Source organism: Engraulis encrasicolus, chromosome 9, assembly GCF_034702125.1.
Source record: "Engraulis encrasicolus isolate BLACKSEA-1 chromosome 9, IST_EnEncr_1.0, whole genome shotgun sequence".
In the NCBI taxonomy this organism is placed as follows: domain Eukaryota; kingdom Metazoa; phylum Chordata; class Actinopteri; order Clupeiformes; family Engraulidae; genus Engraulis; species Engraulis encrasicolus.
The window spans coordinates 11,724,710-11,740,102 of record NC_085865.1 but is presented as its reverse complement, the minus strand read 5'-3'; the positions used below and the strand labels follow the sequence as shown (position 1 = coordinate 11,740,102).

Below are 15,393 nucleotides of genomic sequence, written 5' to 3'. Positions count from 1 at the left end.
GAAATGAGTTTGTATTCCAGGTGACGATATATGTGGAAGTTAATAATTGTCATGTGTGTGGACTAGAATGTAGTGCGGGATGTGGCAAAGTGAACAAACCTGTTGGTGGTAGAGCATAAATACTTGTCTATGTCCTGTATGGTTAAATCATAGAAGAGGTGCATTTCCATCTAAAATCAATGATGGTTTGCTGAGGGAAATGCACTTTATTATTTTTCCTCCAGGATTGCAAAGGAAATATTTACTGTGACACATGGCTGCACCAGTCAGCTGTCAGTCTTGGTGTATTTACATGAGATGGACAGCAGTGGGGGCTGTGGATCTGTGGTAACCAAAACAGAGCAGTCTGTCATCTCTAGCCTAGTAAACCAGCGCCACCCGCTAGACGCAGACATTTTTTAAATTACACATCCAGTCTCACATTTAGGCTGGTTTATCAGGCTATGTCATTCTCTGGTATGTAATCTGTACATTTTCAAAGCAGGTTTTATGTTGCTTTTAAATGCCAAAGTCAATATCTAATGCAATTGGCCAGGATCTTGCAATGCAGTGCTCTTGTTTTCTTTAAGTGAATGATAGAGGTGGGACAGCCAAGATCATTCAATTATATACTTTATTATTGCATTTTTATTACATTAATTATTTCATATAAATCCAATCAAAGTGTTTAGGTATATACTCATTGTTGTTCAAGAACAAAAAAAACACTTGGAAGATGAAGAATGTACCACATATTAATGTTTACAGACAGTGTTATATAAACATCCATTAGCCACCACCTGTAGATGAACAGTAAAGTATGCACCACATTAGTAACCAGGAAGACCCCACATTACATCTACAGCCAGGATGAACTGAATATGACCTGGTTAGGGACGACTACATTTAGACCATTATCTTCATCAGATTCTCAATGGTCGAAACGTAATCCTGCCATGGAATGGAAATCATAATAAAACACAGGCCTATGTGTGTGTACTCCTCACTCCAGGACTTCTGTCAGCCTTTACCCTGCATCTTTACCTGGAATGTGGACAATCTCCACTCTTCATTGGTCAGGGACGACCCAATGACAGCAGCTGACACCAGTATACTGAGAGCATGACAGCACTGGGTGATAACCTCGCTATTGACACTGGAGGGCCTGGCAGACAATATATGGGGAGTAATAATGAAATACTGAACACCCATTCTACATGCAAGTCTACAAAAAAACAAAAAACAAAACAAAGAAACAAAAAATACAAGGTCATGTTATAATTGAAAAATTCTCACAAAAGTTGAAATTCTGAAACGGTTCACAATATATATTTGCTTTTTGGCATATACAGTAGACGTGAATGTGTTTTTGTGCTTGTCTGTTGTCACTAACACAATTTGATTTTACTGCCGTAACTATTGAACCAAAAGGCAGGATATAGTGGCTCAGTGAATGTGGTCTCTACTTTGTGCAGCAGAGTCATAGTGTCAGCAGAGACACTGTAGAAGCTCAGAGTTCCTGCCCTGTGATCCACATACACTCCTATTGTAGAGGAGGTCTGAGCATGAGGGAGGGCAGTTCGTTTATTATTATGTTTGAACCAGAACCCATATGGATAGCAATACAATGCCCAGGAGTTTGGATTGCAGCCAAGATAAACATCATTATTATCTCCTTTCCTCTTCAGCCCCTTGTATGAAACAGCTATATACACATAATCTCCAGACCACTCAACCTCCCAGTAGCACCTGGTAGATGTAGCCTCTGAACACATCACCTGTCCTACATTACTAAATCTGTCTGGATGATCAGGATATGACTGACTCTCATTAACCCTTTCTGCACCTCTGTTTCCCTCAGACAGTCTTAGGTCATTATGAGCCGTGTTGGGATCCAATGTCAGCTGATGGGAATCTGTAGTTGGGATTAAAATCATAATTATTAAGTTGTTAAAAATTTCCCAAACGTAGTCCAGTAGTATTGTGAAATGATTAACTGTCATCAATAAATCATAGTTTACATGCCACCTTATATGATGTGAGCCCTCTCACACAGAAACACACAGAGCAGAGCCCACATTTCATGTGTCATCACACAAATACACACACACACACACGCACACACACACACACACACACACACAAACACACACACACACACACGCATTTCTTTTGCATTACTTTCTTTATCCTGATGTATCCTGTGTTAATGTAATTAAATTGCTTGACTGCTTCACTTACATTTCAGGAAATCCTCTCTGGTCACAGGCTCTGAAGGTCTGAAAATGCTGATTTGTTCACCTGTTGGAAAGAAGCACAATAGTGCTGAGCATTCTTGACCTGGCCATGATGGGCAGTGCAACATGATATCTGTGACTGTGAGACATACCAGTTTTAGTCATGTCCTGTAGTCCCTGGTGGAGCACATCCTGCAGTTTGTCTTTGAGCACAGTGAGGCTGTCACTCACTCTCTCAAAAAGCTCATCTGTATGCACTGAGCATGTAGATGACTTGTCAGATGCAGTGGAGGCACACAGAGACTGGAAACTCTATGAGATGCAAACAATGAATTTAAAATGTAAATAAATAATCACACACTGATTACTGTACGCTGCTTAGTAATATACACCCAGCTGAGTAAGGAGACCAACTAGATCAGCTGAGCTCCCAGAGGAAGCTGACAGCTTTGCTACACTCTGTGGCCACCAGAACTAACACTGGGCTCCATTAGCAAGAGCACATTCTATTCTACATGTCCTGCAAAAGGAAAAAGGTTGCACCTTACATACTTGCACCAGAGAATAAACAGTCTTCTTCACAATATTCTTTCAGGTGCTTTTTATCTCTGTCACGGAAGTTATGTGATCGTCCAAGTTTGTGTACATTCGTTTGTTGGCACGTTCGTGGTGCATGAGTTTTTCTGTCCACCAGAGGGTGGAGGTGCACACGCTCTCTGAGCACATTATAGTTATGTACAGAACATCACCTAATGAAAAGGGTATTTCCCCTCTCCTATTCTTTGAAATAGTTCACTAAAATGAAATGGAATCACTTCCTATGTGTTATGATTAAATGTAATGTTTATACTGCCATGGTACCTTGAGAAAACGGATGTTATTTTCACTCTGTGAGAACTGCTCCATCTCAGCAACTCTCCTCTTCAGCTCAGCGATCTCCTGCTCCAGTGTCTCCATGAGTTCTTCAGCTCGACTCACATCAGCCCTCTCCTGATCTCTGATCAGCTTCGTCACCTCAGAGCGTCTTTTCTCAATGGAGCGGATCATCTCAGTGAAGACCCTCTCACTGTTCTCCACTGCTGCATCAGCAGAACACTGTTGGAACACAAGACAACACCACATCCAGAACATCTGTTACAAACATCTGTGATTGGTAGCAAGACATTTTCTCCATATTATGTCTTGTGAGGAACTAAATATGGCAGGGTAGCAGAGGTGTCAAAAGTAAAAGTACTTTTGTGGTGTAATCAAAGATTCTCTGTTCTGCATTAAGAACGTCTCTAGTGTAATTACAACACTAGCACATGGCATTACATAAGTATTACATCATTTAATTCCATTGTACCTAATGAGAGAGATAGACCGTGTTATTACTGAAAAACACTGAAAACATAACAAAGACCCACCACAAACTTGATCCAACCAGTGCTGAGTTAGCTAATTGTAAGACACGTACACAGGTCCACTGGTTACTCAGATAAGTTACTTGTGTTGGAAGGAAACTGTGTTTCTTTTTTACTTTTACTTTTAGCCTACTTTTGACACCTCTGCAGGGCAGTCTGTTGTCTTATACGAAGGTTTACTTACCTGAAGAGTTTTCACAGCCTTTCTGAGGTCTTGTAGGTGAGTCTCTTTTTCTTTGATGACGTCATGAAATGTTCTCTGTGTTTTTCCAAGCTCTTTCTGGAAGTAAAAAAAGAAAACTAAATGTGTAAACTTAAAATATAATCGCAATATATTATAATATATCCTTAAACAATGCCATAGCACTGGTTTACTGTTCCCTACACACAAGCATAATCATTGGGCCTTTCTATACATTTTTCAGGCATCTGCTCATAAGACCTACTTGTAGTAGATAGAGCCATGTCATTTAACTGGGTGAAAAGCAATATGCATACAGTATTATTTCCCTTAATGTATGACATCATGTAATTTAATGACAGAGTGAAAAAGTATGGCTATGTCTGTATGTCAATAAATACTGAATGTTTGCTTGGCATATTCACTATTTTTTGTTCAGGAGTGTTTTAACTAAAACGTAACTTGATTGAAGTATGCCAGATTGCTGCTATTGAGAGGATACATTACTCCTCACCTGTTTCTCTGTCCGCTCTGCTGCAACTGAAACCGTGTCATGTCCTTTGTGTTCATCCATGACGCACAGCATGCATATGCATGTCTGATCAGTGCGGCAGAAGACCTCCAGCAGTTTATCATGCTGAGAGCAGATCAGATCTTCTAGTTTACCAGCTGCGTCAATCACTTTGTGTTTCTTCCCTGGGTTTAGATCGTTGTGAACTCTGAAGTGATTTTCACAGTAAGAGGCGAGACACATCAGACAGGACTTGACAGCCTTCCGCTTTCTCCCAGAGCAGACGTCACACTCCACATCTCCAGGTCCAGCATAGCAGTGGGCAGCAGGAGCAGACTGGAGTCCCAGAAGCTTCAGCTTCTCCACCACTTCAGCCAGCATTGTGTTTCTGCCCAGAACTGGCCTTGGAGTAAAAGTCTGTCTGCACTGTGGGCAGCTGTAGACTCCCTTTGGATCCTCTTGATCCCAGCAGCCTGAGATACAATCCATACAGAAACTGTGTCCACAGGGAATAGTCACCGGATCCTTTAAGAGATCCAAACAGATTGCACAAGTGAACTGATCCTGGGCTAGAAACACATTGGCCTCAGCCATGTTTGCACTGTTCTCTTTGCGGGTTACGTTCTGTCTCTCCGGCTGAGCAGCAAAGCAGGCAGAGCAGGAAGCAGGGCTGAGTTTCGTTTCTGTATAAAAGGGTCGTGCCCTAAGCAGGGGGAGTGGCCTCTGGAGCCAGTAACAGAGAGATAACACAAACAGACGTTAAAGTGTTCTCAGCTTCAATGTTAGAAACTTTATTAGCCCCAATGGGGAAATGAATGTAACTCTGTGCAAGTATTTAAATGAGAGTACCCAATCATCTGGGCCTTAGCATGATACACAGTCAAAGACTATCACAGTGTATGCATGCAAAGGTAGCCAACTACCAGCGTCAGAATTATAACAACACCAAACAGTGTCTTCCAATGATAGTGTCATACGTATGTGATGGCCCGTCTTTTCATGAATATACTTTGAGAATGTAACCAAAAAAATAGGCCTACTAAGGGCTGCGCTACTGCAGTCCAGAGCGTCTTTTACAAAATAATAAATTAGGAAACAAAAACATAAATACCAGTACAAATAAAATTAAGCCATTGAACCAAGAGCTACTGAAGAGCTGAAGTGTTTCGTCTGATTTTCAAAGAATACAACATGGGAAAAGAGTGTTATTTACAGTTTGTATCGCAGTGGTTTGGCATAAAACAGGGATAAAAGACAAAACCTCTGGCTTTTCAAAAGTCTTAGCTGAACCTTGGGCCAATTCTCTCATGTCCATTTCTTTAAAGGGGTATGCCACTATTTTGGGGCTTAATACAGTTAACATCGTCGGCTGGGGTTTATAAAGGTGGTAAAGTGTCTGATTTTTCATGTTAAGCGTTGTCTTGCTGTAAGACAAGTTAAAAGAGGGAATATGTCGCTAAGCTAGTGAAAGTCAATGTATCCGTGTAGCATTGTAGCATGCTACATGGATACATTGACTTTCACTAGCTTAGCGACATATTCCCTCTTTTAACTTGTGTTAAAGCAAGACAACGCTTAACATGAAAAATTAGACACTTTTCCACCTTTATAAACCCTAGCCAACGATGTTAACTGTATTAAGCCCCAAAATAGTGGCATACCCCTTTAAGAATATCTTTCTCCACTGGCTCAGCACTCGTGGTGATAGTATATAAACTTTGGTGGCTCAGCAACATAGCTTAAGTGCTATCATTGTCTCAATCATAATTCTCTCAACTCACCTTTCTCTCTCTCGTATGCACTCACCCAAATGCATACGTACATGCATTGTAAGGTCCTTTGCCATGAAAATGCAGTGTCTCAGCAAAATCTAACAGTGAAAGCAAACGACTCGTTTCTGCATTTCATATCTTTCTTTGTTTCTTTACCCATCTCTGTACATGTGTGATTTACCTCAGCCCTACCTCTCTTGCTTTCTCTCCATCTCTGTCTCTCTCTATCCGTCTTTCCCTTCCCTTCCTGCGTGGTGTGAAAGGTTGCTAATCCTGCATGTGGCTGCAGCCTGTGCTTTGTGTCCACAGGGGGCTCCATGCTGTGTGCTGCGTCCTGCTGGAGATGCTATCAGGGCCCGGCGTGCTCGTCCACAGCTCCGTACATCTGGGCCAGCTTGTAGAAGCGCGGACCCCACTCGCTCAGGTAGTCGTAGTCGTGGTCGGCGTGCGAGGCGGCCGACTGCAGCGAGCTGAGCGAGTCGGCCACCGAGCCCTCGCCCTCGTAGGCGTAGGTCTGCAGCGAGTCGTAGGGCGGCGCACAGGGGTCCAGGTCGGCCTCGTACAGCTTGGCCAGCACGTAGCCGTGCACGCTGCAGCCGCCACCGTCCGCCAGGGCCAGGCTGGCCGGGGGCAGCAGGGGGGCCTGGGGCACGTGCCGCGACAGCGTCTGGATCTCGGGCTGCATGTCCTGTCTTGATGGCATGACCATGACCCCGGTTGTCAGTGGGCGTGGCCGTGGGGAGGTGTGGCCTGGGCCTCGCGAGGGTTCCAGAGCGCGCAATGTCGAAGGCCTCCGTGTCCTCCTCACCACCGCCCTCATCGTCATAACGCACAATGTTCTCGTGAACGTTCTCCTCCTCCTCAGTCAGGTACAGCTTCTTACGATGACTCCTCAGAGACAACATCAGCAGGATCATGACTGAGGGAGAGAGATGGACAGAGTCGAAGAAAAGGGATATGGGAGGATAGAGAGAGAACAAGAAGAGAGAATGCCATAAACCAATTTGTCACAAGGACTTTGGAGCTATCAGACACTGTGAATGAGTGATAAGAAAGGTTCCATCACAATCTTTTAACGTATTCTCATGTCAGTAGGCCTGATAGTAAAAATAAATTGGTGAGTTGTGTAGAATTTAAAGGGCAATCAAAATTGGCATGTTAAAACGTTATGCAAGCTAAATAAATATTTTCAGTGAGAAGAAACGTTGAGCTAGACTGTAACATTTTGCTCCAAAACAGTGTGATTGCTTGTGAAAACTTGTGCTTGTGATTGCTTGTGGAGTTGTCCCCAAAGCTACATGCCACCGTGTTTTTCATAAAAACAAATGCCACCGTGTTTTTCATGTCTTGAAAAGGGTCAATAAACATACAAATTTTTTGGCGATTCGACACAGCATTCAAGTAGTTTGCTACTCCACACATCTTAACAATCAAGCATGTTTGTCCAGGCATACCTTGGGTGCATTCCAATATGCGACCTTGCATCCTCTTTTTGTGCTTGAGGCCTCAGGTTTTGCTGAAGCAAATATATACACGTATGCTGTCATGCTGTTGTGATGCAGCATATAATGCTGTTGTCAGTGTCAATGTCATCACGACGTATTACCTCCTGGTACAAGGCCACAAGCACAAGGGGAGGACGCAAGGTCACATATTGGAATGCACACCGTATGTCTGTCCCAAATGTCTGTCCCAAATGTCTGTCCCAAATGTCTGCGATGTGTTGTGGTCATGTGACAGCTTGCTATGGCTATGATAGCTGAACACTTTTGTTTTTTGGCTAGGTCAGCTACACACTTGCCTGGCAGCGCCACACTTAAACACAGTGTATGGATTGCCTGAATCTTCACTAGTTAAACGCTGGCAAGTGATACCAAGAGATGTGACAATAAACACTTGACATCTTTTCAGTGACTCTGACAGTGTGCCACTGGAGGTACGGGCGTGCATTACATTGTGTATGGATTCGCTGAATCCAAGACATTTGACAACAAACACTTGACTTTATAATAAAGACGTGATATGTCTTACCCAGGAGGACCAGGATGCAGGCCAGGATGGCGATGAGCGCCCGGCGGCTGAGGCTGGCGGGCAGCGTGTAGGCCTCGGAGCTGCATGACAGCACGTTGACGTCGGCGTCGCAGCTGCACACGCGCACCCTGTGGCCAGGGAAGGGGAACAGAACAGGCGGTGGTCAGTCAGGTAACAAAAGGCCATGTGACATCAAAATACTTAGGACTGTGGGGTCACTACATTTAATGTCAAATTTGTAATGTTTGAAATTCAGTAGAACACATTTAATCTGTTCAGCCATTACACATTGGCTCCATATAGTGGCTGATTATGGAACTGTCAGGATTTCTACTTTCTATGGTCTCACAGACTGTTTACTCAGTAGCCCCACAGACCGACAGACAGAGAGACAGATAGATATACAGTATACAAAACGTTTTTAGACACCGTTGATATGCTACATCCTTCTATAGTCCTCAAAATGACTAGCTGACAAAGTTAGTATAGAAGAAACTTCGGTAGGAAGAAACTTTGGTATGCTGAGCTGGCAGCGGATGCTGAGCAACAGGGCTGGAAGGCCATAGTTCTCCCTGTAGAGGTAGGCTGCTGCAGAGGTTTTGTGGGCAGATCTGTGACCAGTCTCCTCAAGGACATGGGGATCAGAGGCCAAGCCCAACGCCAATCCGTCAAAGCCCTGGCCAGGGCTGCTGAAAAAGCAAGTCAGTGGCTGTGGATAAGAAGGAGAGACAACACCTGGGCTCCAAGATGAGATGACGCAAGGGGTGTGGTAGTGGAGGGCACACCTGCGACGCCAGGTGTTGCTGTTGAAACCCCTTCAGGTGTCGTGGGCCCATCAACGTAACACCATAGATGAGGGGGGTGCCCACCTGACGACCCCAATGACACCCTTACCCCCTCCTACCCGTCCTGTGATGACTATCAGCCCCATCCACCTTAGGTAAACAAGGACTGTAACACCTAGTCCCAGGTATGCGGTCAGGCACAAGCCTGGCTCAGGGAGGACGTCCCTGCCATGCAGAGTCCAAGGCACTTAGAGAAAATAACATCACATCGTGTGTTTATAAAACTAGGCTTACTGATATGTGTATTTATTTGACAGTTTTTTATTTAATGATAAATAATAAATAAATAATAAATAAATAATGAATAATAATAATGCATGTACTTTACGTCAATTGTGTTAATCCATGATAAACAGGACGCAAATGCATGTAATGCATCTAACTTACTTTTTGAGGTCTGCTTGCTATCTGGAAATAGTCTGCCTATAACTCTAGGAACTTTCTGGATATCAGTTGGTCTGTATGCAGGGTTACCCTTAGTGAATAGTAATGGTGGGGTGGCCTCCGCGCCAATGTCTTTTCCTGAGCATTTCGCCCGGTGCGTAATTCCAAGAACAGTATGGTGAAAAGGAAGAAAGGAGTCACACCTGGGAACATGATGGGCTAGACCCGAAATGTTTGTCCCTTGTCTGTTCGTTTTATTTATTTTATTCGGCTTTGTTTAATACAGTTTTTCATTTTGCATTCAGCTCTTGTGTGCGACTCCTATCTTCCTTTTCGGGTTACCCTTACTTTCATTAAATATGACAGGTTACGTATTAGCTCAATACTGCTGATACTTACACACAGCCAGCAGGTAACATCTATCTTGTAATCTGTACATTTAAATCAGGATTTATGCTGCTTTTAAAGCCAAAGTCGATATCTAATGTAGTATTTTTTGAATTCAATGCTCTTGTTTTCTGAAAGTGAATGATGGACGTGTGACAACCAAGACCATTACATTATAAACTTTATTATTATATTTTCTTACATGCATTACTTCAATTCAAAGTAGGCCTATGTGTATACTCACCATTAAAAAAAAACAAAAAAAACAAAGCAAACAAACAAAAAAGACTCAGAATATGAAGAATGTACAGTACCACATATTAATGTTTACAGATAATGTTACACACAGTAAAGACTTTAAAAACCTACAGGTACCAAAACAGCAACTTACATGGATGTATTATTAAAAAAAAACATCCATGAGCCACCACCTTCAGATGAAGATGAACAGTGAAGTATGTACTACGTAGTAATCAGGGGTGCATCTCTCAAAGGGCGAAGTAGCTAGTCGGTTAGCAATGTTGCATAGTAAATACTATAAAAGTTGCTAACTCTTGTGTCTCGAACGTTAGCACACAAAGTAACTACTGCTTGGAGTAATGTGCACTCTGAAGTAGTGGTGACTTTGAAAGTGAGGCGCCTCCTATCCGTATCTGGACAGTGAAGTTGAAGTACAGCTGGAGTAGATCCATTGAGTCCAGACATCACCTCAGCCACCCCAAGTAACACACAGCGCTAGTCTACTTCAGAGTGTGACTCCACCCATTAGCTAAAGTTGTAGTAGAACTACATATTTGACCACAAATGTGTCAATATCTTTTAATCCTGTGGTGCAAAAGCGATGAAAATCAATCGACATGCAGACAAAGTGATGATACAGCTGCGAGAGTGTTCAGAACACAAATTCACGTCATGTCATTTGTTCGTGAAAAAAAAACGTCATATCCTTGGAATCTGATGAATCCCACACTAATAATATACTTTTAGCTGTATACCGATTGAATTGCGGCTCATTTCGATGTGTAATTTGTGAAATATTTAGATAAGAAAGTATTGGTTACTCCCGGAAATGCGCTGGCTTACGTGTCAACAACTTGAATGTTTTTAGCGCGAATTTCATTTCATAGCCTAGGGGTATTTACGCTTGCCTATCAATGGGAAGTCGCGAGCCACGCGAGTTCGAAACCAGTGTGCAGCATGTTGACAACAACTCGTGAAATCGTGTTTTGGACCCTACAGTGTAGCACATTTTCCCTTGGCTGCACGTGTGTGTTGGTAATGCACAACATAAATGATCTATTTCTGCCAGATATTTCCAAAATTGTGGCACTGTAACCATGTGGATTCGAACCGGTGTGGCTTCTGTTTTCCCATTGGGATGCAAGCGTGAATACCACTAGGCTATGGAATGAAATCTGCGCCAAAATTTCTCAGGGATATGACACTTTAACAGACGATTTTCTGGGAGTAACCACAACTTTATTGTCCAAATATTCTACAAATTACACCTCGGAATGAAACGAAATCCAATCGGTATGCAGATAAAATTGCATTATTGGTGCGGACGGTGTCAGATTGTAATGCCACGGCCGTGTTTTTTCACAAAGAAATTACAAGGTGTGTTGTGGAGGAAACAGCGGAGTCACGGTGTCGTGACATCCAATAAAATGTGCTGGTGGTGGTTGTACATTATTCCTTTCTACTTCACGCACTGAATTTAGGAGGAAACAGCTGAATCATGACTCAGCAATCATGCATATCTCTTGTTGCTTCTTTGGTCACGCACTGCAATGCCAAGAAAGTAAGTAGCGGTGTGGACTCAGGAAAGCAGCCGCACTACTTTTGGCTTACTGTGGGAATAGTAAGGTTTCGAGAAATGCACGGATTTCGCCTTGAAGTAAGTAGATAACTACAAAGTACATCTGTAGTTCAAAGCTAACATTGCGGAAACGCACCCCAGTACTGTTACCTCTACTACCAGGATGAAGTATGTACTACGTAGTAATCAGTACTGTTACCTCTACTACCAGGATGAAGTATGTACTACATAGTAATCAGTACTGTTACCTCTACAACCAGGATGAAGTATGTACTACGTAGTAATCAGTACTGTCACCTCTGGATGAAGTATGTACTAGGCCTACGTAGTAATCAGTACTGTTACCTCTACTACCAGGTGAAGTATGTACTACGTAGTAATCAGTACTGTTACCTCTACTCTACTACCAGGATGAAGTATGTACTACGTAGTAATCAGTACTGTTACCTCTACTAACAGGATGAAGTATGTACTAGGCCTACGTAGTAATCAGTACTGTTACCTCTACTAGCAGGATGAAGTATGTACTACGTAGTATTGTAACTGGAATTGTTATATAATGGACGTATCAAAATANCAGAGAGGAAAGAAGAAGAGAGGGGAAAGTTCTATTGGCCTGTATTGTTACCTCACCGACGCCGTCCGCCATTTTGATTTTGGTAGTCAAGGACGCGTCGCCAACGGTTCATTCATTCAGCATCAGTCAAAAACATGGCTAACACCGATCACAATTACGCAAAGGACCCAAATGCCCCAAATACACCAAAATATATAGGCACACAATGTGCTGCTGTAGGGTGTTACAAGTCCACAGGAAGGAACAAGGAGGTGGCATTTCATTCATTTCCCAAAGAAAAAAAAGGTATAGTTTCGTTTTGATAGCCTAAGCCTGATGTGCAGATGTCAGATGGGCACAATGATATTTGAGCAACATGATGAGAACATTGTGTGTCAAAAGACATAACTTTGTGTGCTTAACTTCTAATGCGAGCACAACATTTAATTTTCTAGGCCTACCGAGTACCTTTTTTCACTTCTGATTTAGAAATGCATACTGTCGATGATCTGCAAGGAAGGCTGTTTTCAATGTCCAGCACCTCCCACCACAGTTTTAGCATAGCATACGTCACCTAGAAACTATTATTTTGCTCGTATATAATACGCCAACGACGTGCCACATCAAGTGCTATATTAACTAATTGTCTTACCTTAAAAGGATGTGTTGGGTAGGCAGATGATGCCACCGTTATGTCGCCGTAAAACAAAGTTGGATAGCCTGCTAGCGCAACAACCCACTGCATGATGAATCGAGGCGCTGAAATGATCTGACAACTGTGCAGTGGGCTTTGTTTATTCGTGTTATGATGATGCCCACATATGCTAACATTTTCCTTTCAAAATTTAACTCAATTAACTTTAAAATCGCCAGACTAAACATATCCACGGCAAAGTATCCAGTCCTTGTCCTATTGAAGTGGAGAAACTCACATAGACTTTCCTCTGACGGAAACTCAATTTCAACAAAAAAGCCAGACCCCTATAATTTGTGTTGTATCTCCCCCTAGTGGCAAAATAGAAAACATGAACCAGCGCAAATGTTAACCAAGGATATCTGTGATATTAAAACACACTACTGTTATTTTCTGCAGGTGTGCAGAATGGATTAATAACATCAGGCGGGAGGACCTATGTGGTTTACAGACCGATGAAATGAAGCATAGGAAAGTATGCAGTGACCATTTCGCCATTTCACAATTTGTGAACCCATTGGACAGGTAGAGACATTGCCATTTCATATTCTGAAAATGACACTTGATACTCTATAAGTTTTCAACATACTGTAAACCCAGATGTTTAGCCTGATTACTTGTGGTAATGTTGCAAATTCAAAACACACATATTCACAAAAAATAATTTAAAATGTTGGGTTGCTTTACAAAAAAAATACAACTAATTACATATTTAGAGAGCCACACATTGAGTGCTCCTCCTCTACCATTGCTGGCTTGAATCAAGCATAAGGCTTTTGCTCCTCACAAGCAGAGAGCGTCGTCAGGATCCGCAACAGGTTACACACACTGTATGACATGGAGAATCATGGCTTGTATTTATGTTCCTTCCAGGATGCTGCAGTCATTCACCAATTCAGTAAAGACAAAATAAATTTGAGTCTTTCCCAGTCTTCATCGCAGTCTGTTCATCTGAGTGGCAAAGCCTTTGTTCATTGTACAAAAAAGTCAATATATGTTCATTTGTGCAACACTAAAGTTTTGATTACACCTTCAACATTTTTTACTCAGACAATTCATAACTGGGCTTACAGTGTGTTTGTAGAAATATAAACATTACAATACTTTGCATTCTGCAGGAAATCTGGCCTACTGCCAATGGCCGTACCCTGGCTAGTAGACTGTCCCAACCCCCCTAAATCTCAAGACACAGTTCGTCCACCACCCCGAAAACGGGTCGCACTTGAAATTGAGACAACAGACTCAGAGATCCTGGATAGTAAGTGATTTAATGGCAAATGGTGGTAACAGATACATTCTGAGTGTTGAACACTGCATAGGTAGTAGTCTGTGCATAAGTCTGTTGTTACAGTTGTCACATTTCTTTTTAGGCACTGATGTACTGGCCAGTGTCAGCAATGACAACACAGTGGAAAAACTGAAAAGAAAAATTGGCTGCTACAAATCAAAGCTGTCAAGGCTAAAGAAAAAGACACCATCTATCAGCAAACAAACATTAAAGAGGGAAATTTCCAAAGTATTGCCACAAACGAGGAGGACAGAGATACACTCAAGGAGAAATACACCTTTTTCAGATATAAGCAGTTCAGGGATGGGTTATTCCCACCAAGTGTTGTATTACAGCGTACAACAGAGCAAATTGAACACATTTTTAGATGCCAATACCCCCACATTTCTAAAGGGAAACATGTCCTGGCACTCTTAAAATCTGCAGTATATCAGAGTGTGAATTTGGATGCTGTTATATGTTCCGCCAGCTGTCTGTCCTGCAAAGAGTTCCTTGTTAATACATACTTATTGATGAGGATAAAATTTCAACTGAAGGTGGGCAATCAGAACGCCAAAGCCATGAAAACAAAGAAATCAAGAAAATTAATGAAATTGACATCGGAATTTTGACCCCCCCCCCCCCCCCCCACCCACACACACACACACACCTTTTTTACATGATTGGTATTGATTCCAGCCCCTGATCACAGTCAGGAACAATAATGTGGCCCCCAGATTTAAAAAAAAGTTTGGGGACCCCTGGCCTACAGTAGCTTCAGGTTGCAATGAACGACGGGCTGTGCATACTGCTGAAGACACCCAGGTGGAGCAGTGCATGTTATCTTGCTCCGACAACTAATTTTTTAATTATTTTTTTTTTTACAAGGAATGTGTAATCTATATAAACAATGCTAATTAAATAAACATAGCCATCATCAAGTTTATCTCTTCAGCATGCTTTTGACTCTTGATCATTTCACCTCAGTAGAGCTGATTTCAAATGAATGTATGAGTCCCCCTCTCAGCTGGAGATGATGTGCTGCGGGTTGTTCAGCCAGGGTGCCAGGGTAGTGCGTGAGGTGCATGTTCTGCTGTCCCAGGAATCTTGTACAGGTGGCTCTTCACACTAAATCTGCCATATGTGGTGAGGAGTGACACAAAAAAGAAAAAATATGCATTATTGTGTTAAGCTTACATGCAATGTTGACTGAGTTGCTAAAAAACTGCCAAACTTAAGGTATTCTCTGAGTTGCAGAAAAAGTAATGCATTGCTGTAATTAATGCGTTGCTGGTTATGGTTTATCATTTCCTGCCACTGACTTGAA

The 15,393-nt window shown here is 42.3% G+C and overlaps 2 protein-coding genes across 2 annotated transcripts; both read right to left on the bottom strand.

Moving 5' to 3' along the window:
- Positions 1-1,179: 1,179 nt before the first annotated feature.
- LOC134455451 (tripartite motif-containing protein 16-like) lies at positions 1,180-4,905 on the bottom strand. Its single transcript, XM_063206507.1, has 6 exons — positions 4,315-4,905; positions 3,804-3,899; positions 3,078-3,311; positions 2,369-2,528; positions 2,221-2,280; positions 1,180-1,894 (listed from the first exon to the last, which is right to left on the bottom strand). Exons 1-6 carry the CDS (start codon positions 4,903-4,905, stop codon positions 1,368-1,370), a joined length of 1,668 nt encoding a protein of 555 aa, XP_063062577.1. The 3' UTR covers positions 1,180-1,367.
- A 1,527-nt stretch (positions 4,906-6,432) lies between these two features.
- Positions 6,433-9,045, bottom strand: LOC134456057 (cadherin-20-like). Its single transcript, XM_063207490.1, has 5 exons — positions 9,019-9,045; positions 8,627-8,823; positions 8,115-8,242; positions 6,840-7,002; positions 6,433-6,775 (listed from the first exon to the last, which is right to left on the bottom strand). Exons 1-5 carry the CDS (start codon positions 9,043-9,045, stop codon positions 6,433-6,435), a joined length of 858 nt encoding a protein of 285 aa, XP_063063560.1.
- Positions 9,046-15,393: the final 6,348 nt, after the last annotated feature.